The sequence below is a fragment of the Oratosquilla oratoria genome, chromosome 6 (assembly GCF_046742065.1).
Source record: "Oratosquilla oratoria isolate Oo_2021 chromosome 6, ASM4674206v1, whole genome shotgun sequence".
Lineage (NCBI taxonomy): Eukaryota > Metazoa > Arthropoda > Malacostraca > Stomatopoda > Squillidae > Oratosquilla > Oratosquilla oratoria.
Window position 1 is genome coordinate 68,856,117 of NC_134782.1, and position 24,809 is coordinate 68,880,925.

Genomic DNA, 24,809 nt, shown 5'->3' on the forward strand with positions numbered 1-24,809 from the left:
ACACAATGCTTGTCCACTCTGCATTGGAAACTATGTGGGGATACTTTCAAGATTTGTTTGCCTGATAAAATAACAAAAAATACATACATATACCAAGGGCTTTTCACCCCTTATAAGGGTGGTAGCCAAAGTCAAAGGCATAAATCAATTCCCACCCATTTCATCACCACATACTCCACTCCCATTCACCACTCCTTTTCTTGGATCTTCCTGGATGACAGGTCATCCCCGCACCTTGTCCACTGCCCTGGGCCAGAAGCAATGCAGCACGACACAGCATTAAGGCTGCTTCATTTAATCAACGACACCCCCACAACCATCCCCTCATGCAGAAAGGGAGAAGATGAGGGAAAACCCTATAGGCTTCATCAAAATATTGTTTCCACATACTCCCTATCCCCCCATCACCTACCCACTCCCATGCATCACAGCATCACCCATACACAACTATTCTCCACTCACCCTATCTTCTGTCTTCTCCCTTCCTTCCTCAATAGACATTTTCCCCTTTCTCAATGCCCCTTTTACCCCATCCATCTCATCCTTAGTCACCCCCTTATATTCACTCCATCCACTTCTGCCTTCTACACTTCTTTTACTAATCTTTCTTCACTTATTCTTTCCATGAGTCCAAATCATTGCAATAGTCTTTCATCTACCCTACCTCCCAACTCCCTTACCACCCATGTTCTCCCCCTCACCTCCTCATTTCTCACTTAAGCCAGCTTAGTAACCCCTACCATACTTCTCAGGCATTTCATCTTAGATACATTTAAACTATTACTCTCTTATATTCCATATTTCTGTCCCGTATAGTGCTGTCAGCACTCACCCCTTCATACAAAAAAAAAAATACATAAAACAAAATACAAGGGAGGTAGCCAAAAAGAAAAAGGCATAAAAACCATTCCCACCCATTCCATCCCTAATACACTCCACTCCCCTCCACCCTCCCTCTTATCTTGGCACCTCCTGGATGACGGGTCATCCCTGCATCTTGTCCACTGCCCTGGGTCAGAGGCAATGTTGCAAGATACGGCACATCCACAGCAAGGCAGCTTTATTAAATCGGCAACCCCCCCCCCCCCTCTCTGTCCCCTCATGCAGAAAAGTAGAAGACGGGGAGAAATCCCTTCGGGCTGCATCAAATTTTTCTCACACACACTACCTCACCCCCCATCCCCCCATCCATTCCACTTCATGCATCACAACATCATCCATATTCACAACCATTCTCCATTCACCCATCTTCTGTCCTCTTCCATCCTTCTTCAACAAACATTCCCCTTTTCCCCAAAGCCCCCTTCACCCCATCCATCCATCTCATCCTAGGTCGCTACCTCATGTTCACTCCCTCCACATCTGCCTTCCATACCTCTTTTACTAGTCTTTCTTCACTCATTCTTTCCATGTGTCCAAAGCATTCCAATACTCTTTCATCAACCCTATCTCCCAACTCCCTTTCCACCACTGTTCTCCTCCTAACCTCCTCATTTCTCACTCTGTCTAGCCTAGTAACCCCCACCATACTTCTCAGACACCTCATCTCAAACACATTCAAACTCCTTCTCTCTTCCTCTCTTATGTTCCATGTTTCTGCCCCATACAGTGCTGTTGGCACAATCACTCCTTCATACAGTCTCCTCTTAGCATCCATTCCCAAATGTCTATAAATAGACAAAAGAAACCCAAGTTTGACTGATGAAAATATAGAGATGGAGGCCCAATAAGTATTGCTCTATTGTTGTATATTTCTATCTACTTATATGGATAGAAATATATAAGAATAAAGCAATACTTATTGGGGCTCCCATCTCTTGCTTTCATCAGTCAAACTTGGCTTTATTTTATTCATTCTTTTCTATTTTTTTTCTTATTAGACTCTCAAAACCTTGAATGTATCCCCACTTAGTTTCTTTTTTTTTTCAACATTATGTCATCATATATAGTACAACTACAATCTGTTTATACACAACTGTGTTAAGAAAAAATAAATGGATTTGTAAAAAATCCCTATTGTCCCTTGTCCCTTTCCTCCCTAAAAGATTTCTAACCTCAATAAAAGACTTATATAACAAACCTGCTCGAAGCTTCTGAGGCCTCATCACTTGCTCTTGGAGTATGAGAACCATTGAGCTGTGAAAAACTGCGCATTCCATTTTCTCCCCCATCCTGACACATCTTCAGAGTAGTCACACCAATTGTAGATTCATAGTCTTCATACCTAAAAATCACAAAGCAATATATCAACACATTATATTCCAATGGCTTCTGAATACAAAAACTACACCAACATGCATATTCTAATCCTCCATATGCCTAATCTAAAAGCATAAAAAACTTATAGAATAGCCATGCTTGCCATACCAACAGTTTTAACTTTCAGCATTGATCTTTATCAAAAATCTTTAACATCATGTTCAATGATCATATTCAACAGCATTAATCCATGCACAATGATGATTCATGCCTCTCCCAATTATGGCTGTCAAAAATAAATGAATAAAATAAAATATATATATCCATTTATATATCAAGGGAATTTTCCCCTTTACCTAGGAGGTAGCCAAGTCAAGAGGCATATACCCACTGCCACCCACTCCACTCCCATCCACCACCCTTTCTCCCCTCTCATCTTTGCTCTTCACAGATGACGAGTCATTCCTGTATCCAGCCCACTGCCCTGGGTCAGAAGCAATGTAGCAGGACAAAGCACATCCACAGTAAGGCCACTTCACTTAATCAGTGACATCCCCTCCTCTCCGTCCCCTCATGAATAAAACAAGAAGATAGGGAGAAATCCTTTCTGGCTGCATCAAAACATCATTCACACTCAACCACTTCCTTCTCTGCATCACAGTATTATCTATCCACAGCCATTCTCCATTCACCCCTATTTCCTGCCTTCTCCCTTTCTTGCTCAACAGACATTTCCCTCTTACTCAATGCCCTTTTCACCCCATCCATCCATCTCATCCTCAGTCACCCCCTCAAGTTCTCTTCATCCGACTCTGCCTCCTCTTTTACTAATAAATAAAATAAATATTTTACTAATAACTAAGATGAATAAGTAAACAAGTAAAACATATACAAATATATGTCTTGGGGTAATGAAAAATCTCATGAGAAATAGGTATATAGGAATGGATATGAAAAGAAGACTGCATGAAAGGATGATTGTGATTATGACATTGTATGGGTCATAGATATGGAATTCAAGGGATGCAGCATGGAATAATTCAAATGTGTCTGAGAAGTATGGTGAGTGTTACAAGGATGGATAGAGTGAGAAATGAGGAGATGAAGATGAGGGTGGGGGGTAGAAAGGGAGCTGGCAGATAGAGTAGATAAAAAGAATATGGGAATAGTTTGGGTACATGGAAAGATTAAATGAGGAGAGATTAGCAAAAAAAAAGAGTGTGAAAGACAGAGATGGGTATAATGAACAAGTGGGGAAGACCAAGAATGTAATGGATGGATAGGGAGAAGGGGGCCTTGAATATAAAGTGAACTCTTGAGCACGGAAGGGAGAAGGCAAAAGATAGGTGTGAGCAGAGAATGGTTGTGAATGGATGATAAATTGATGTGGCCAGACGGAAAGGTTGCCAAGCAAATAAAGTAGTGGTGGCCCAGCTGTGGATGTACTGTGTCTTGATGCAATGCTTTTGACCCAGTGAGCTGGTGACACAGATCACCCTTCATCCATGAGGAGTCAATATAATACGGAAAACAAATGGGTTATGGATGAGAGTGGGATGGGTGCATGCCTTCTCTGGCTACCTCCCTTATATGGGGGAATAAGCTTCTGTTTTTGAGAGTGAATGAAAGTTTTCCATGATAAAAAAAATAAATAAATAAAACCAAAGAAATTATACAAAGCATCAAGTTTGAAACACAACTGACCATGCAGTAAAACACGTTCAAGAACTACCAACCATGCAGTAAAACATATTCATAAACTACCAACCATACAGAAAAATTTTCAAAAACTCACAAGTCTTCCTTCTTGGCACATACACACATGGCCAGGAAGAAAAAGAGGATCATTGTAAATCCCAGGGTGATGAGTACTGCCCAAGCCTGAACCACATCCAAGGCCACTGAAAGGGCTTCTCCCTCCAGATGGGTTGCTGCAGCTCCCATGGGTGGGATGTGGGCACCACCCACAGCCCATCCTGGGCCACGCAAAATACCACCAGCCCCCACCATCACTCCACTACACCTGTAATAAAGATAATTACAGAAAATTACTACTATAAATTTTTATATGAATATGCAAATGCCAACTTGTGACAAATTGACAATGAAATCTATATCACATAGCTACAGCATACACAAAGAATCTGAAAAAACAGTTTTCTTGTCACTAATCAAGTTCCAAAGATGTCCAATTAACAACCATAGTATTAGAACAGAAACACATAACAAAATTGTTCAAACTATTACTAAATTAGTAACTTCATGTGATATGAAAATGCTCCTGTTTCTGAAACATTTGGCTTTGTACACCATCAAGGATATACATACAATCTTGGGAAAATACAATATATACTGTAATACCAAATGCATTCATTCAATCTGACATAACTTACAAATCACACTTACAATACTCTTTGATTTTACCTCTCCAGTGTGATTTTCTAGAGTGAAAAGGTTCCCCAATAATTTAAAGATACATATACCAAAGGCTTTCTTCCCCCTTACACGGGAGGTAGCCAAAAGACAAAGGCATAGAAACCATTCCATCCCCTACATACTCCACCCCCCTCTACCGTCTTCCCTCCCTCTTATCTTGGCACCTCCTGGATGACAGGTCATCCCTGCATCTTGTCCAATGCCCTGGGTCAGAAGCAGTGTCACAAGACACAACACATCCACAGCAAGGCCGCTTCATTAATTCGGCAACCCCCCTCTCTATCCCCTCATGCAGAAAAGGAGAAGATGGGGAGAAATCCCTTCGGGCTGTGTCACTTTATTTTTCATACATACTCCCTTACCCCCCACCCACTCCCCCTCATACATCACAGCATCATCCATACACAACCATTCTCCATTCACCCCTATCTTCTGTCCTCTCCTATCCTTCCTCAACAGACATTCCCCTCTTTCCCAATGTCCCTTTTACCCCATCCATCCATCTCATCATAAGATCCCCCCTCATGTTCACTCATTCCACATCTGCCTTCCATACCTCTTTTACTACTCTTTCTTCACTCATTCTTTCCATGTGTCCAAACCATCCCAATACTCTTTTATCAACCCTATCTCCCAACTCCCTTTCCACCCCTGTTCTCTTCCTCACTCTATCTAGCCTAGTAACCCCTATCTTACTTCTCAGGCATTTCATCTCAAACACATTCAAACTCCTCTCTTCCTCTCTTATGTTCCATGTTTCTGACCCGTACAAAGCTGTCGGCACAATCACTCCTTCATACAATCTCCTCTTAGCATCCATTCCCAAATGTCTATTTCTCATTACACTTTTTAATCCCCTAAGGCATTTACTCACTTCTCTCAATCTACATTCTACCTCCACCCCCTACTCCTCCCTTTCCTGCTACATTCGCACCCAAGTATCTAAAACTATCCACTTCCTCCAGTCTCTCTCTCTTCAAAAAACTTAATGATGGTAGGTGGTGTTTAGGGTTCTGGTGAAAAAAAATGTGTGCCTGTCATTTTCATGTGTTCTATGAGGAGGACTTTGATTTGTGTGTGCAGGTGTCCAATGTGTGTGGTTTTGGTGCATCCTGCTATTATTCTCAGTGCTCCATTCTGTAGAGTTTGTAAATTATTTGAGTTTGTTTTGCCAATTGTTGGGAACCATGCTGTGGAGACATATTCTAGAGTGGTTCTTTTGAATTGTTTGAAAATGGTTACTGGTGTTTCTTTCCATTGTCCAAAGTTATTAATGATGGATTTTAGTAGGTTTATTTTATTGCTGATTTTTGCTGTCAGGTCTTTGGTATGTGGTCTAAAAGTCATACAAGCATCAAATGAGGCCTGGAACTTTTGGGTTATTTCCAGTAAAAGGATTTTGCCATTTAATTTTACTATGGGGTAGTCTTTTTATTCACAGTTGTAAGGAATGAGCAATGTTACTGTTGATTTCTGGGGTGATGCTTCCATTCTACTACTTTTGAGCCATTGTTCCAGTTTCTTTACATAAGCTTGGATGTTCTCTGTTGCTATTTTGTATTTACTGTGCAGGGTTATTATTATCAGGTTTTCTGCATGAGAGAACATTGGTATTTAGTACTGGTTCTGGAGTTGGGAGATTACTCATGAAGAGGTAGAACTCCATTCTAAAGCTTTTTTGTACCTGAGATTTAACTATTTTGAGTTACTGCATTGTCTGTCTCAATTATCTTTTTGGATAGTGTGTGTCTGGGGACCTTCTCAAAAGCCTTGTTTATATCTATGGTAACCATAACTATTCATTCTAGTGGGGCTTTTTCATTAAGTTCTTCCAGCACTAATGTGATATTAATGACCAGAGTGCTGGTAGAATGGTCTTCCTTGAATCCATGTTTATTGGGGATGTAGGCATTTTAGATTTAATTCTTGGTCTTATCAGCCTTCCCATTAGTTTGGATAGTAAAGACAGTAGTGACACTGATCTGCATGATGCAGGGTTTTCAGGAGGTTTGTTTGGTTTCAGTACTGGGATAATGTGAGCTCTTCTCCAGATGTTTGGGATGTTGTTGGGGGTGTCAGTTAAGGTTCTCGTGGTGCTTTGGCCTATGTGCTTGTGATGGATCCCTGAAATTTTGTCTGGTCTTTTCAGCTTTGGAGTTTTTTAACTTCTTTATTGTCTTTTTTGTATCTTTTCTGTTGAAAGGGGGGGGGGGTGCTACAATATCAGGTTTTATTTTAGATATTTTTTTCATTGTTTTCCTGTAATCTGTTATTGGGCTTGACATTAATTCTGGAAAAAAATTTGTTGACATTGAATTGCTGTTTTGGTGATAATATTTCGTTCTGAGTTCCACCAACTGCTTCATGGGTTGGGTGGGGGTTTAATTTCGAGTTTCTGATGTTTTTTACTGCTCTCCACATTTTACCATTATCAGATTTCCCATCTATTTTGTTGATTAAATTATCACAGTTTTTTTCCTGTTCATGGTTCATTTGATTTTGTGATGTTTCTAATTGCTCCCATCATTCTCTTTCTTGTTCTGTTTGGTTATGTTGTTTTTTTTAGGTTATTGGGGGTTGATTTTTTCAGTAGCCTCTGGAAATGTTCTTTTTACTTGCATTCTGGATGATAGTCACTATTTTGTTTACCGTACTTCTATATCTGCACCTCCTTGGGGAGGTAGGGATATTGTGTCTGCCTGTGGGCTTTTTGGAAAGGTTCTATATTCAAGTTCCTTCCATGATGGTCATGGTGTTGGAGAAGGGGGGGGGGGTATCACAGCAGTGCAGCCTCTTGCAGACTGGACCAGACACAGCAGCACCAAGTACGCTGAATTTCTAGGATGACTTTCATTCTGTTACTTTATAACAAACTGGAACAATGATTTAGAAATAACACAATGGAAGCTTCACCCCAGAAATCGATAGAAATATTGCCCACTCCAGACAAGCATAAATAAAAAACCTGCCCTGTAATAAATTTTATTGGCCAAACCTTTCCATTAGAAAGGAGCTCAAAAATTTTGGGTCTACCATTTTACACTCATACAATATTCAACTCTTGTATTAAGGACCTGACAACAAAAATCAACAAGAAAACAAACCTACTAAAATCCATCACTAGCACTGACTTTGGACAACAGAAAGAAACTTCAGTAAACATAGTTCAAAAGAACCACCTTACAATATGCTTTCACAGAATGGTTCCTAACAATTGGCAAATCAAAAACAAACAATTTACTAACACTGCAAATTGGAACATTGAGAATAATAACAGGATGCACCAGAACCACCTTAAAATATGCCTCCACAATATGATTCCCAACAATCAACAAATTAACACAAATAATTTATAAACACTGTAAAATGGAGCAATGAGAATACTGTAATAACAAGATGCACCAAAACCACCCCTTTAGGACACCTACATACAGAAACAAAAATCCTTCCAATAGAACATCACATGAAAATGACAGGAACACAATTCTACACCAAAACCCTCAACAACACCCCTCCTTCACATATCTCACAAGCACCATCAATAGAAAAAAGCACTAGCACATACTACTTAAGCATCTACAACCTACCACCTAAACCACACAGAAACACATATACACCTAGATAACTAAATAAGCACTTCAAGAAATACCACCAAACTCAATACTCCAACTACAACCCCCCAGACAAGAACAACACTACACCTGCACTCAGGACACCATTCAACATTAAGAGAGTAGCAACCCAGAATAGGCCTGGCCACAGATTTAAACTGCCCAAGATGCAATCACCAAACAGCAGATACAGAACACCTCATACAATACTGCCCCACACTAGCAATCCCCAGACAACAACACAATATCTCTTCTCTAAGTGACTTATGATCCTACCCGAAGGTTGGCAGTTTCCTGGAGGACACAGGTCTCCTACAATAGAGACTATGGGATATAGATTGATTGATCAATCCAGGAATGGTTACTGGTCAATTTCCAAGTATTCTAGCTTTCTCTATACCTTCTGAGTACTTATGCCTGCTTGGTTTTTGGTAGTTTACAAACATTCTCTTGATTGTGGACTGTATTTTCTCTTCCAGTTCTATGGTAATCTTTATTGAGAAGTGATCAGACAACAGATCTTGAATGGTTTCCCATGTAATTTGAGTTTGTAGGATGGGTGAAAACACTTATGTCAGGGGATGTTAGTTGTTGTGTTGGAGAGGGTGACTAGAAGGGTTGTTGATGAACTTTCAACCAGATATTCTGGAAGTTCCTTATAATTTTCAAGAAAGTTTTCTACAAGATCCTTGTAATTTTCAGCTATGTTGTTACCAAGAATCATGTTGGAAATATTTTTTAATACATTCCAAGCTATGTTCTTAAATAATGAACACACCAACAGCAACTTTTGCCTCTGACAACTATGGAAATATTGATCATATTTCAACCTAAGCTTTGCCATTATGTTCTAATGTTGTGATTCATTATTTTATTAAACCTAGATTAATGTGCAGACAGAAGAACTTTCTCCAAAGTTGCAGGGCTGATCTCTCTTCCCTTTCTTGCTTCACAGATTACATAAAGAGCCCATGAGAATGCCAAAATAATTTTCATAAATAACATAATATTTGGTACTACAAGAAATAGTACATTTTACCCTGTATTAGGGTATTGATTGCATGGTAGCACGCAACCAAAGCTTTAGAGACTTTTGGGATAACCCGACAGACTGAAGTCACACATAATTTGTCTATGTTAGAGCAAATCCCTACTGTTGTACTACAACTGTTCCTCCTTTATGCTGCTCCACTGAATTGTCCTTTCCTGCTTCTATGACTCTACCTCTTCTTATCCCCTGCGGTAGGGGGGAAAAAGAGTTCTTCTGCCATGTTTCCCATGTGAATTGTAAAATGCAACAAAGTGGGATGAAGTGATGGGACTAAAGATCCTGCTCTCTGTATGTTCATCCTATGAGAAATCAAGGCATGAGAGGATCTAGAATGAGATCTCCAACCAGTAAAGTAAAACTAGGTCTGTGGATGTGGTACAGATAGAAGTAAAAGAGATTGGCAGTTTCTTTGTAAGAGGGAAGACAGATTTGTTATTATTAAATGAAACAAAGATGAAAAGGAGAGGTGATTTTCGACTTTGGGAATATAAGAGAAGCAAGCAAGCAATGTTCAGTCCTAGTACCTATAATGTTTCTTATCTATGTAAATGACATGATGGAAAGTACAAGCTATGCCAACATATTTTCAGTCAACCTGTCCCCATTCTGATCCAAGAACCATACCACTTCTTTCAAAGTGAGGGAAATGCACCAAGTCAATGACATTGTTGCCCCAGTCCACTTGCCTGAAGGACTGCTGCACCTGGTCAACAATTTACAGTTTGCATATTCCAGTTCTGGTCTGACAGTCAACTCTGGAATGACCAAGATTCTTGTCCAACCCCCACCAGGAGCAGCTCCACCTGACTGCCAGATCTCAATTAGTGGGAACATCGGTGAAAGTGTGGCAAACTTTCCTTACTTCGGCAGTCTTCTTTCCACCAAATGCTTATCCTCAAAGGACACCAAGAACAGGTTTCTAAGTCACACACACTGGCCTTGGGAGGCTCATAAGTTGTGTCACTGGAATGACTGTTTCAAACCTGGGACTGTACAGCAAGTTTCAGTCTAGGCCAGTTACCAGCATAATTTGAGTGTCAACTCCCGCTATATGGGTAAGTGGCATATTTCCCTGATGTTGATCCCACTCACAGAGTTGTCACCACAAGAGACAACCCTTGATGGAGACAAAAGGGACATCTACAGAATTCATGGCTGAGGCAAGTTGATTAAACTTGTCAAGAGTTGTTTGGAGTGGGAAAGGTGGCTGCATAGGAGCTTACCTGGAGATACTGTGGGAACTGGTGACAGTACATTTACCTAATTGTGATGTACAAGAACAAACCTATGCCCATGAGGTCTTATCTCCTAACTCTATTTATCATACTTTACCTTAACCCTAGATCAGAAGTGTTGTCCAGGGTTTCAAATTTTGGCCTACTCTGCATTGATGAGACACTCCAAGGTTGCCATGACATCCCAGTTTTTACTCTATCCTGTGTGTGTGTAAGGTATGCTTGCATTGCTCCCCTCTTTTTTCATCTGCTGTAGCTGAGTGTCTGGTATTGTGTACAGCACTATTAAATTAGACATTTGGGAATGGATGCGAAGAGGAGACTGTATGAAGGAGTGATTGTGCCAACAGCACTGTATGGGGCAGAAACGTGGAACATAAGAGAAGAAGAGAGAAGGAGTTTGAATGTGTTTGAGATGAGGTGTCTGAGAAGTATGGTGGGGGTTACTAGGCTAGATAGAGTGAGAAATGAGGAGGTGAGGAGGAGAACAGGGGTGAAAAAGGATTTGGGAGATAGGGTTGATGAAAGAATATTAGGATGGTTTGGACACATGGAAAGAATGAGTGAAGAAAGACTAGTAAAAGAGGTATGGAAGGCAGATGTGGAGGGAGTGAACATGAGGGGACGTCCTAGGATGAGGTGGATGGATGGGGTGAAGGGGGCTTTGGGGAAGAGGGGAATGTCTGTTGAGGAAGGAAGGGAGAGGACGGAAGACAGAGGTGAGTGGAGAATGGTTGTATATGGATGATGTTGTGACTGCATGAGGAGGAATGGGCGGGGGGGTGGGGGGTGGGGTAGTATGTGTGAGTAAATTTTGACGCAGCCCGAAGGGATTTCTCCCCGTCCTTGCCTTATATGCAAAGGGGGACGGAGAGGGGGGGTCGCCGATTAAATGAAGCGGCCTTGCTGTGGATGTACTGTGTCTTGCGACACTGCTTCTGACCCAGGGCGGTGGGCAGGGTGCAGGGATGACCCGTCATCCAGGAGGTGCTCAGATGAGAGGAAGGGTGGGAGGGGTGTGGAGTGTATTTAGGTATGAAATGGGTGGGAGTGTTTTTATGCCTTTCCCTTTTTGGCTACCTCCCTTGGAAGGGGGAAAAAGCCTTGGTATATGTATGTATGTACTATTAAATTAGGACCTTTTAAGTGTACCTACAAACCACATCCTGTATTATGTTGATTCACCAAAAATATTCTAATATGGTATTGGTTAAGAGGCTGTATAAGGACAAAAAGCGGTGATCTAAGGGAAGTGATGCTTCTGCATGACAGTGATGTTGATGAACTGCAACAAGAAAGTGACGCTACCATACCACCACATTAAATGAAACATCAAAGTGGATAATTGGTTCACGACAATTCCTCTTGCCACTGATCTTGCTTCAGCTTGTGGTCTCACCCTTTTAGGCAATATCAAGCCCAACACACTTCAGATTTCCATCTCCCTCCCTGATATGCTCATTGGAAAACCTACCTTTTTTTAGCATAGTGCATAGCAACCTATGTGACACAAGCCCTAGGGAGGCTGGAACATATCATGGGACATCTGGATTTCATGTATGGCCCATGTCATCACCATCAGGCAACACTGCAGCTGGCAGTGGTGAAAGGATGTAGCATTTTTTGGGGGTAGTTTTTACACATTTTTATTTCTTTTTTTTTTATAATTTTGTTTTAGTTCAATACATTTAGTTAATAGAGTTAAGAATAGCACCTACTCTAAGTGAGAAAATTAGATCAACTTTTTTACATTCCTACATATTTCTCCCCCCAAAGTTTGTCCAGAATTGCGGATATCACTAGCAGGTATGCAATGCTGATCTGCTACTATTCCAGGGTTAAATACATTTATGGTATTTGATTGCACTATACTGACTTTCAGACAATTTCACTGATCTATGCATCTGCAAGGAAAACTGTATTCCTAGATAACCTAAAGCTATGTTTATTTCTTTTTTCTTTTTAGTTTGTGATTATGTCCTCTTGAAACTCCTGTCTCACCCCCACCTTTTTTTGGCCTCTAAAAACTGCAATCATGCCCCCCATTTTCCTTTGGTGGATATTCCCATTTTTGCAAGTCTTGCACTGTATGGTTATCTGCTAGGCTTGGAACCATTTTGGTAGCTGTCCCTTGAAAATTTTCTAGTGTGATTATATCCTTTTTCTTGTTTGGTGACCACACCACTGGTGTATATTTGAGTCTGGGCATGATTAGGTTTTCTGTGAACATTTTCATTATTGTTTCATTCATGTAGTGGAAAGCATACCTAAAGATTTTTTGACAAATCAGGACTTTCTCCATTTTTTTTTCCAAGAGACAGATTGTCCATGACCACAACCCCTGGTATTTTTCTAATGTAATGATGGTGAGGTTTGGGTAATGGTGGTTTAGGATCCTAGCATAGAAATGTAAGCTGAATTTGTGCTAAACATACAAATTTTTAATTCTGAAGGAATAAAATGTAATAATGGTAATGTTCGCATAATGGTGGTCAATCTATGGGAGAAATTACTGTACAGAGAAAGTGGGTGGTGTAACTGATCATGAAACATCCATTTTTGTCAGCAATGATGATGACAAGAGTTGGACGTCAGGAGCTGGAACAAGTGGAGGCCTGTCCGGTTTTAGAGTACAGAGTACAGTTTTACACCTTACTGTACATTATTCATTGTTTCTGAAGTCCTCTGCATCTTAAGGTGTTTGTAAACATGCACATTTAAGTTTTTCTTTGCTAATACATGAATTCTTGGGCCAAGGATATCTTTAGGGGAGGACAGTAAAAATATGTGGATTTTCAACACACACAGGTCTGACCTAACCCCTATTTCAACAGATGATTAGAAAGTGGTTCAGACTATGATGCTCCATGGCAATCTAGGTTACCTGGCATTCATACCACTAATATACCATGACTGGTTATCCATTCACAAACATTTAAAAAAAATTGAAAATCACCCTATAACTTGAAAAGTGTTTTTATCTGATATACACTGCATTTACTCTTTTACAAAATTTTGTATCTCTATAAATATCAGGGCTGTGGAGTCGGAACACAAAACCTCCGACTCCTCTTTTTTAAACCACTGACTCCAACTCCAACTACTCTCTTTTTGGCACCACCGACTCCGACTCCTCTTCATGTAATTAACTGATTATGGCCTACATATTTCATAAAGCCTATACAACACACATACGCTCCAATCTTGAGTAGACTTATATCATTATAACTGATTTATATCAAAGAATAAAGATATATGTTATAGTGTGGCTTTCCTATGTTTGACCTCTTCATTAATACTTTATTACTGAAGTAGAGATTTTTTGAAAGGATAGTGAAGAAAATTCAGTAAAATAAAGATTCTATAATGTACCTCTTGATTTAACTACATACTGGTACTGCTATGCGATTATTGCGATGGACATTACTCTGGTTCTGGAACCAATCTTATCGATACGAGTACAAGATACAGCTGAACATGTTTGAAACGTGAAACTTTTTTTCAACTTTAAATATCCTTATTTCAATAATTCAATGTTAAAAAGTATAGAGAGGACAAAGAAGGGGAAAGGAGAGAAGAGATAGTATTATTGTGTTAGTCTACAGTCGAAATCATAATTATCCTACTGTTTGGCAACACAGCAGTGGGAGAAACCACAAAACTGATGGAGTGATGGAAACAACGCATATGGAACTTGACAGGAATATTACAGCTCCCGTGACTGTGTGTCAACAGAAGGTGTAAAATGGAGGTGTTTATCTAATTTATTCAAGTAATATTTTGGATGTTTATCGCTCTATGTATAAATTTGAAAGCCAGCATTGCACAAGGATGTTTTGGGGGTTTAGTGGAATGACCACAAAGATAAGATGATGAGATTTATCACATCTTATAAAATATTTTTTTTTAATATAATCTACTTATAAGGACTGTGCACTGCATAACTCTACAGACTAAACAAAGGCATTATGAAGTGTACATCTAATTGGAGTCGGAGTTGGTATATTTTAACCGACTCCGACTCCAACTCCAGTGACCGTAATTGCTTCCGACTCCGACTCGACGACTCCAACTCCACAGCCCTGATAAATATTGCAGAGGACTTGGAGACAGGGATGACCCTTCATCCACAAGTTGTCAAGATAAAAGGGAAACAAATGGGCGACTGATGGGAATGGGATGGGTGAATGCTTTGACTGGCTACCTTCCTTATGAGGGAAAGAAGCATCTTTGTATATAGATAAACAGATAGACAGATAAAGCATGGTCACAAACTGAGTACTCCTAGAGTATAGTGGCAACAAGATTTGCTCCTCCACCCCTCCAGTGTTAAACATGGTACAATAACATGCCACAAAGCTATCTTATCATGAAACACTTAAATTATTTTAGTTTGAATGTACACAAACTTGTTAGTGATCTACATATCAAATTCAGATACGGTACACAAAATTACCAAATTTAATTTATCAACATTTCTATAACCAAAAGTTCAATTAACTTGGTTTGATTATACATGAGATTGTTATTAATTTAATTTTTTGGAAGTGCACACCTTCATGATTTAGTAATACAAAATTGAATACTAATTTCGTAAATTATAATACATCAACATAATACACATTATTGTTTTCTTGGCAGAAATCAATAATAGAAACAGTTGCTAAAATCTATTAACAAACAAACATAGTCACTTTGACTAGTTGAGACGCCATGTTTGTTTTGGTAGAGGCGGAGGTCGAAGAAATTAAAGTATGCTAAATTCATATATTCTAACCCAACTCAACCTAACCAAACCTGCATTTCGTAATTCTAGAGGTCATTATGCCATCGTCGTCATCATCTCCGACCTCCGAACTGATCAAAATAAAGTTGGCATCTAAAGGAGTCTACACAACTTCATTTGTTTGTTTATAGCTTTAGCAACTGTTTGTATTATTGATTTCCACCAAGAATAACAGATATGTTCAAGAATTATAATTTACAAAATTATTATTTTTCTATTACTATATCACATAGGTGTGCACTTCTAAAATAATACCGGGAATTATGTTTCTGGATAGGACTACTACACTCCGGGAGTGTTATAAATTACTCCTTGTTCAGTACTATACACTATTCTTAAAATATTAAAAAAAAAAAAAAAAAAAAAAAAAAAAAATCCTAAAATGAAACTGGGACAATTTTGGACAATGCCTTTTAATCATATGTCGCACATATTTTTCAACTCTGTATGTAATCACCACAAATTATTCTTCATATCATAAATCAGCTTTCAAGATTATCTCGGCACAAAAAAAAAATTGAAAATGTCAGACAATATTTATTCATCACATACTGCATATTTACACTTTTACAAGATTTTTAATTTCTAATCATTACCAATTACTCCCTATTTAAGTGAAAATTAGAAAACCACCCTGCTACTTTCAAGATATATATTTTTTTCATTGTATTTTTCATATTTGTATCTTTGAAGGATTTTTTAATTCTAAAAACAATCTCATTTTGCTATTCACTGAAAAAAATTACTAAATAAAAAGAGTCTGTCCCATATAAAATTGGGAAAATGTTATATTAGGTAAGGGTAAGTTTGGTTATATTCATTAAGTTTGAGATAATACTTTAAGAGGTAACTTTAGAATTAGTAAAATTAGTAAAATTCACTAAGCAAAAATGCTCAGATTTTATTCTTTATATATATATCACCTTTGCAAAATTACTCAACATCTAAATGTCTACACCACAGACATATACCATATATTAAGAACATACAAATGGATTTACGCTGAACCATGTAAGCACAGAAGTTCAAATTTCAGTGTAAGCTATGGTCGACTGGCTTAATTTTGGTAAACATGTCCCTTGACAATTCATTATCTTTCCATTATGATTATCTAAATGAAATGAAACCGTGAACTAAGGTAAAAACTACATCCACATCATAATTTTGTTTCATTAACCACTTCTTGAGATTCATACTAAGTAAAATATTAATTATCAACATGAAACAAGTTCGGATTATTTTACGATGGGTTGGGTTGGGTTCCCGTGCATAGGCCTCTGCACGTTGTTTCTTCAGTTACCTTGTTATAAGTTTTACAATTTCCAACTTACAAACTCGCCCAGGTACGCTGATTAAAATCACTATGATTATGTAAACTGCACACTGTGCTTACCAGTCCCCATTCCACCAAATGGATTGAAGAAGTTGAAGTCAATTCTCGGCAGGGTCAGCCCACTCGCCCTAGCTGGGGGTCGGGTCACCAGCTGTCAAATCACTTCTGAGCACGTTCTTTATCCACACACACCTTCACACTCGGTTCAATTCACCGATAATACCTAATAAATCGATGTGCGAGTCGCTGTTAAGTATTTTCACTCGGTTTTCCTCCCAATGATGAAATTGGGTCATATTGCTGTCAGACGTACCGAACCCTTTGCGGCCATGTTTGTTATGATACCAAGACGCCGCCTTCTTCCTACTGTTGCCATTTAACTATTTCTTTTTTATTCGTACATTTTGCACAAAACTATGATACAATTTCACCTTTGTGTTATATCACTATGGGCCCTAATTTATTTTAACAAACTAGTCACTTCCTTTATACTGGGTTATAGAAGTTGTAATTACAATACGCTTTTAAACGCATGGTGAACATGTAAATAAATCTCCCGAGCTTTGCAAACATTCATCTCGCCCCACCTTACTGAGAGAGAAAACGGGTTCGATCAATATACGCGAGTGGGTAGGGCCAAATGAATGGGCGACCACGGAAGTAATGTCCAGTCCTTTTAAAGTGCACAAAAGAGAACACAACAGGAAAAAAATAATAATATAAGATTAAGAAATGTAGAATCAACAATGTCATGTGCTGTGAAATAACCAATCCATATAATCTAATCAAGTAGCCTGAACAAGCAACACCAGCACCCACATTTATTACATGAGGTGCAAGATATCATGTTTGTTTGTTTATTTTTCTTTTCTGCTGTTATGCAATGTCCCGAGAAACACGAAACATGATTACCGATCATTCACTCCTCTCGAATTCCATTTCTACGAAATCCAGTTCATAAGGATTTCATTGTGTTTTCTTGTCATTATAATCTGAAATAAGCTAAAAGGAAATTGAATGCATAATGGAGATATACAGTGAGTGATATGATAAAATCAGGTTTGAGCAGGTGTAAGCAATTGTTTTAATGAACGAGTCACTCCATGGATGGTGGTACATTTCAAAGGCCACATCAGTGTAAATCTAAAGTATTAGCATTTATGCCAAACATATCCTGATACCTTTAAACGTGATATGTTAGAATATATACCATGTTGATTTTGGAAAAGTAGATACATAAATTCTTGGCTTATATTTTTATCATCATTACTTATGGTGATAAAAATTCTGAAACTATGATTTATTGTTATACACAACCTACAAAATAATTATGTAATAAGAAACGTGATTTGTTAGAATATATACAATGTTGATTTTTGAAAAGTATATACATAAATTTTTGCTTATATTTTTATCATCATTACTTATGGTGATCAAAATTCTAAAAAGATGATTTGCTGTTATACACAACCTACAAAATAATTATGTAATAAGAAACATTAAATCCGGTTGTTATAATCATTGTATTGATATTGGGACTTTCCTCTTCTCCTACGAAGGTGGTTCAATTTAATCACTTATATATATATATATATATATATATATATATATATATATATATATATACATACATATAGTCTTGTAGAAAGTTCCGGTGCCAATACCATGATCAGTCTGGGGACACACCACCCCCACACCTTTGTTTGAGCCTCACGTTTTGAAGCTGGTCTGTTTATAGACTATACCCAATCAACCCGCGAGCACACGTCGAAATCACTGTGAGATCACAAAGATCTCACATGTGTGAGTTCATGCATACGTAAGGCCTGGAATTTAATTGTGTTATTTCTAAGTTTTTTGAAGGTCTACGTGACTTATCGAATTTCGTGGCGGGGGAGTGCACCTCTCACTTCACCTCTCCATTTCGTCATGGGCGTCACGTTTGTATGTATTGGTGGATTGGGAACCTTCGATTTTTGTGAGGGAGAAAAATTCACACCACCCATGTGGCGACGCGCTACCAGTCTAGACCAGACTGACCGCGACGCAAGTTAATAAAGGTTTATTGTATAAATATGTATATATATATATATATATATATATATATATATATATATATATATATATATATATATATATATATATATATATATACAATGCGGGCAACAGCTCGCCATTGGGGGAGTTGTCGTGCCCTAGTGGGTGGAAGGTGAGGGAGTAGGGAGGTCAGCGAGGGGGGGGGGCGCCCTGACCACCCCAAGCATCACGTCCATGGGCGTCTGGCGGACAAGGAGGGTAGCTATCGTTGCCCGACTGCTGAGGAGGCTGCCTTCTGCAGGGTGGGCGGGGGTCTGCGGCGCTGGTCGGCGGGCCTCCGTGGCCGGGCAGGACAGTAGGTAGTGCAGCAGCGGGTGGCGGCTGTGCTTACCGCAGTCATCGCACTGTTGTCACTGGAAGCCGTCGTACAGCTCCTCCCTGGTGTAGTAGCCCAGCATAATTCTCTGCAACAGTACGCCGTCCGCCCTGGGCTGTTGATGGAAGGCGCTCAACGTCTGATAGTCGGTGGCGGCGGCGTACCAAGCAGCTTATCTTTTGTTCCTTCTAACTGCCGGTGAGTCTGGTGGGCTGCAGCACACCTGGCTCGCGCCTTCACGTACGATAGACTTTGGTGGCAGGTGCCTGGTCACGTGGGGGGCGCCAGCGGCTCTTCTTGTAGCAACGTCGGCGGACTCATTGCCTCGCACGCCCACGTGGCTGGGCATCCAGTGCAGCCTTATCCAACGTCCCTGTGCGGCAAGGCTCTGCAGGATACCCAGGACGGCGGTGACGAGTCCCACGTTGTCGCTGGGGTGCGGCTGCTGGAGGACCTGCCACGCCGCCCTGGAGTCTGTGTGTAGGACCACAGTAGCCTCCTGGCGGTTCTGGGCGTGCTCCAGGGCCAGGTGGATGGCCACGAGCTCTGTCTGCAGGGTGGAACAGTAATCCGGCGTCCTCTCGAGCAGTTCGGTCCCAGCGGTGATGGCAGAGGCGCCCGTCCTGCCACTTTCGGGGTCGACCGAGCCGTCGGTGTAGTATATGGCACCGCCCGGCTCAGACACCCGCGCCACCGCCATGAGGGTGAATGCCGCAGCTCCTCGGTGGTGCAAAGCGCCTTGCTGGCCTGTAGCCGGGTAGTGGAGAACTCTGCTGTGGGGGGCTCCCACGGGGGTGGGGGCCGGGAGGTCGGCGTGTTGCCAGCGCCAGCCGTTAATGTGGGCGAGGCTGTGGGTGGCCAGGGTGGACTGGAGTAGCCACGGGTTGCGGTGGAGGACATCGATCCCTTGCGTCATTGCAAGCCGTAGTCTTCTCTGTGCTACTCCTTCGGAGTCGCGCTCCAGGACCCTGGCCACGCGGCAGGCCACGATCTGTCCTACTCCGGTGGTGAGTGGCACCAGGCGGGTCTCGTTCTGCATGACGCACGCACTGGTCCATCTTGGAGCTCCCAGCATCGTCCTCATGGCGGTGTTTTGCAGCACCTCGAGCCGCTCCTGTTGGCTACGGGAGAGCGATATGAGGACTGGGGCGCTGTAGTCCACCAGGGAGCGCACTGCAAGTACGAAGTATAGTCGGAGGACGGAGAAAGTGGTCCCCGCTGTGGGTCGTGCCATGGCTTGCATTACGTTCAGCCTAGCCTGGGCCCTTTCCCTCAGGTGGGCGGCGTGGGCTGTAAAGGACAGCCACTTGTCCACCCATACCCCTAGGTACTGGTATGAGTTGACCCAGGCCAGTCCGACGCCCTGGACGCAGAGCTGACCTGCCGGGTCGGCAGCCCTCACCATCATGGCGCGGGACTTCTCTGCAAAGATTTTGAGGCCCAGCTCCTCGCATTTCCCGCTGATAATGTCGAGCGCCTGCTGCGCTTTCCTGAGTTTGTTGCCGCTCCCGGTGACCACGAGGGCGAGGTCATCGGCGTAACTGAGGAGGATGGTGCCATTGTGGAAGGGCAGGGCCACCAGCTGCTCCATCAACAGGTTGAAGAGGAGGGGGCTGAGGATACCGCCCTGGGGCGTCCCATTCTCCAACCTCTGGAAGCTGGACTTCAGGCCCTGGAATTTTACCTTGGCGCGGCGATGCTACACATAGTCGCGGAGCCAGGCTAGCATCCTTCCCATCACGCCCTTCCTTACGAGGGCGGCGAGGATGGCGTGAGGGCTGGCCAGCTCGAATGCCTTCTCCAAGTCGAGGAAGACAACGATGGCGGGGCGGTGGTTGACTTGGTTCAGCAGCGTCAGGATGCTGTCCGCCGTGCTCCTGTCGCGGGTGTTACCGTGAGGAGCCATATCACAACAAAGTGGTGACCCCGAGTGAGAACAACCAGGAAGATGGTAAACTCACAGGTTAAACTTCCAAGTTTCTCCCATGACTTGGAGAGCTGGCTAGTTCACACCGAAGCGTACTTAGCCACCCAGACCGACATGCCGAACAACCAAGCCTTCGGAGCATACATCGCCGCGCTACCGACGATGTATTGCTCTCGTCCGTGACGTCGTCAGTTCACCACCGGCGGAAGATAAGTGTGAAGCCCTCAAGACTGCCTTGAGGAAACACTACGCCAGGCCCGATAACGAGCTGTGCAAGGAAATCCAGCACAGCGAACTCGGAGACGACCGACCATCACAACTCTTCCGGAGAATTGCCACCCTTAACACACGGGCAAAGGTGCAGTTGCCCAAGGAACTCCTCCGGTCATTACACCTCGCCAAAATGCCGGAAGCCTTCCAGTTAAATCTGGAAGCCCTAGCCGCCGACAAGGAGGACGACGCCTACTGCTCCATCGCCGATAGGATGTACCAGCGCTATAGGTCCTTACAAGCTACGACACACGCCACGCTCTCTGCGAGGAGCATCATTTACAGTGATGTTGCGATACATAATATAAGTGAAGTGCGCAGTGAAAAACCAGATGCTAGTGATCGCGGGATTCACGGTTACGACCCCCAACCAGCTGTCCCTCAGACATTAGTGCAGTGAACGAAACCACGCTTTCATCGTACAATGCCAAGGATCAAAGTGTGCAGCAGCTACGGCAGGAAATCACAGACATAAAAAAATTGCTGAGTCGGTTTTTGGACGAGAAGGAACGCCATCAAACACCACGAAGCACCGTCCCGGGACAGGATAGTGGCCCCTGCTGGTACCATACCCGTTTCGGCAACAAGGCGCTCAAGTGCACACAACCTTGTAGCTGGTCGGGAAACTCCAGACGCGGGGGTCGGTAAGCACTCCCTCCCCCGCTAACCAGGCCCACACCCTCCTCTCAGTGCGCGATAGTCATACTGGCCTATCGTTCCTGGTGGACACTGGCTCAGCCGTCAGCATCATGCCTCCGACGGGAGACCCGAGCCAAGGTACAAGCCTTCCGTCGTACGACCTGCTTGCGGCCAACGGTACACCCATCGCCACGTACGGCAGCCACTACAGCGTCCTGGACCTCCAGAATGGCAAGTTCCCTTGGACCTTCGTTATCGCAGATGTCCGTCAACCCATTCTTGGCTACGACTTCCTACAATACTACAAAATGGCAGTCAGCGCCAAGGATAACTGCTTGTACCATGCAACAAGACGCATACCAGGAACCACCACCAACGCCTCTTCTCCTAAAGTATCTTCCCTTCAGCCAGCTGGCGAATACGCACGCATCCTGCAAGATTTTCCTCAGCTGACGTCTCCATGCAAGGCCACCACTACCCGCCCCCACAACATTGTGCATCACATTCAGACAATCGGCCCGCCGGTCTACAGCAAGCCTCGACGCCTCTCCCCAGAGAAGTTGGTCGCCGCCAAACAAGAATTCCAAGACCTCCTTGACCAAGGCATCATCCGCCCATCGGAGAGTGCGTGGGCATCGCCACTCCACATGGTCCCCAAGCCACCTCCACCACCCAACCAGTGGCGGGCCTGCGGTGACTATCGCCAACTTAACCGCATCACCAAGGCCGACCGCTATCCCATCCCGCACTCCCAAGACTTCACTTCAAGCTCTCCGGGAAACAAGTCTTCTCCAAGATCGACCTGGTCAGGGCGTTCCACCAGATTTCTGTGGCACCAGAGGACATCCAGAAGACAGCAATCGTCACGCCGTTCGGTCTTTTCGAGTGGAAAATTATGTCGTTTGGCCTGCGTAATGCTGCCCAGACGTTCCAGCGGTTTATGGACCACGCCCTCAGAGACTTCAACTTCGTCACCGTCTACATCGATGATATATTGATGGCCTCTGACTACCACGACCAACACCGAAAACACCTCCGCCTTCTCTTCCGCCGACTTCAAGATTATGGCCTCCGTATCCACCTGTCTAAGTGCCTCCTATAAGTGTCATCGCTCGACTTCCTCAGACATCGCATCTCAACAGCAGGCCTGTACCCTATCCTTCAGAAGGTGGACACCATTATAGACTTCCCACAGCCAACGTCCGTCAAGATGCTGCGCCAATTCATAGGGATTGTCAGCTACTATCATAGATTCATCCCCGATGCAACCGCCAAACTCGCACCACTGAACGACCTCACCAAGAACCGTTCCAAGCGGTCGGTCGTACCAGTGAAGTGGTCCTGAAGCCACCCAAGCATTTGGGCAGGTCAAGGCTGCTATTGCACAGGCTGCCCGCCTGTCCTACCCAGTGGCCCACGCCCCCACCTTCCTTACCACCGATGCCACCTCCACAGCGACAGACGCAGTCTTCCAGCAGAGGGTCAAAGGACAGCTCCAGCCGATTGCATTCTTCTCCAAACGACTGGATCCTTCCCAAATGCGCTATAGTGCATTCGACAGGGAGCTTCTGGCCATATTTTCAGCCGTGAAGCACTTCCTCTATTTCTTAGAAGGCCGGCCATTTACCATCCTCACCGACCACAAACCGCTCACCCATGCACTGGACAGGATCTCCGACCACCACTCACCAAGAGTCTCTCGGCAACTGTCATTCCTATCCCAATTTGCTACTCACATTGAGCACATCAAAGGAGAGGACAACCAAGTGGCCGACGCCTTGTCCAGAATTGCCTCCAGCATCCTCCCCGATCACCACCACGTCGACTACGCCCGCATCGCCGCCTCGCAGGGTAACGACGAGGAACTCCGTCTCCTACGCCTGCATGACACCTCCTCCCTGCAGCTCCGACAGCTCCCCAACACTCCTGTACCATTGTGGTGTGACGTATCTACAGGCAAACCCCGGCCGTACATCCCCACCTGTCAGCGTAAGGATGTGTTCTCGGCATTCCACGACCGCAGTCATCCTGGTATCCGGGCAACTCACGGATCGGGTCGTCTGGCCAGGCATCAACAAAGACGTCAGAGAATGGACCCGCACCTGTCTTCCCTGCCAGTCTTCAAAGGTCACGCGCCACGTCCACGCCCCACTCCAACGATTCCCTACACCCACAACACGCTTCCAATCAGTCCATGTGGATATTATGGCCCCCCTTCCACCGTCCCGTGACATGCGTTACCTGCTCACGTGCGTCGACAGGTACACCAGGTGGCCGGAGGCGATCCCTCTCCCGGATATATCTGCCGAGACAACAGCCCGTGCTTTCCTTTCCGGTTGGGTATCCAGATTCGGCGCCCCCCCCCCCACACCATTATCACCGACAGGGGCTCCCAGTTCGAATCTGATCTCTGGTCCAGAATACTCAAGTTCCTTGGCACCAACCGCAACCGGACTACCGCCTACCACCCTCAAGCCAATGGACTAGTAGAAAGATTCCACCGCCAGCTGAAGGATTCACTCAAGGCACAGCAATCTTCATGCAACTGGGCCGACGCCCTCCCCCTGGTGCTCCTCTCCATTCGCAACACTTCCAAAATCGACAGTGACGTGTCTCCATCTCAGCTAGCGTGCGCCGAAAACCTTCGCCTTCCTGGGGAGATTGCCACCCCCGCCGTTGACGATCCCGATCGTTACGCCCTCCTTCAGCTCATCAAGGAGACCTTCGCCAACACCCGCCCACCGCCACCTCGGGCGCCACAATCAAAGCCAGTGCATGTTCCCCCGACCCTCGCCGCTAGTGACTACGTTTTCATCAGGCGGGACTCCAGACGAACCCCTCTCCAACGCCCGTACGATGGACCCTTCAAAGTCATCAGCATATCGGCGAAACACTTCCTCATCCACCGA

General features: G+C 43.4%; 1 protein-coding gene and 1 pseudogene across 3 annotated transcripts in view; both read right to left on the reverse strand.

Moving 5' to 3' along the window:
- The window catches only part of LOC143026572 (uncharacterized), a 79,889-nt gene extending 62,677 nt beyond the window's left edge, over positions 1-17,212 (reverse strand). For all 3 annotated transcript variants that reach the window (XM_076187193.1, XM_076187195.1, XM_076187194.1), the window contains exons 1-3: positions 16,712-17,212; positions 3,995-4,222; positions 2,081-2,224 (exon numbers count right to left, since the gene is read on the reverse strand). In XM_076187193.1, coding sequence (XP_076043308.1) covers positions 2,081-2,224; positions 3,995-4,209 — 359 coding nt within the window. In that variant the 5' untranslated portion in view covers positions 4,210-4,222; positions 16,712-17,212. The remainder of the gene's footprint in view (positions 1-2,080; positions 2,225-3,994; positions 4,223-16,711) is intronic.
- A 1,634-nt stretch (positions 17,213-18,846) lies between these two features.
- LOC143026086 (uncharacterized) lies at positions 18,847-20,970 on the reverse strand (annotated as a pseudogene).
- Between the last annotated feature and the right edge of the window lie 3,839 nt (positions 20,971-24,809).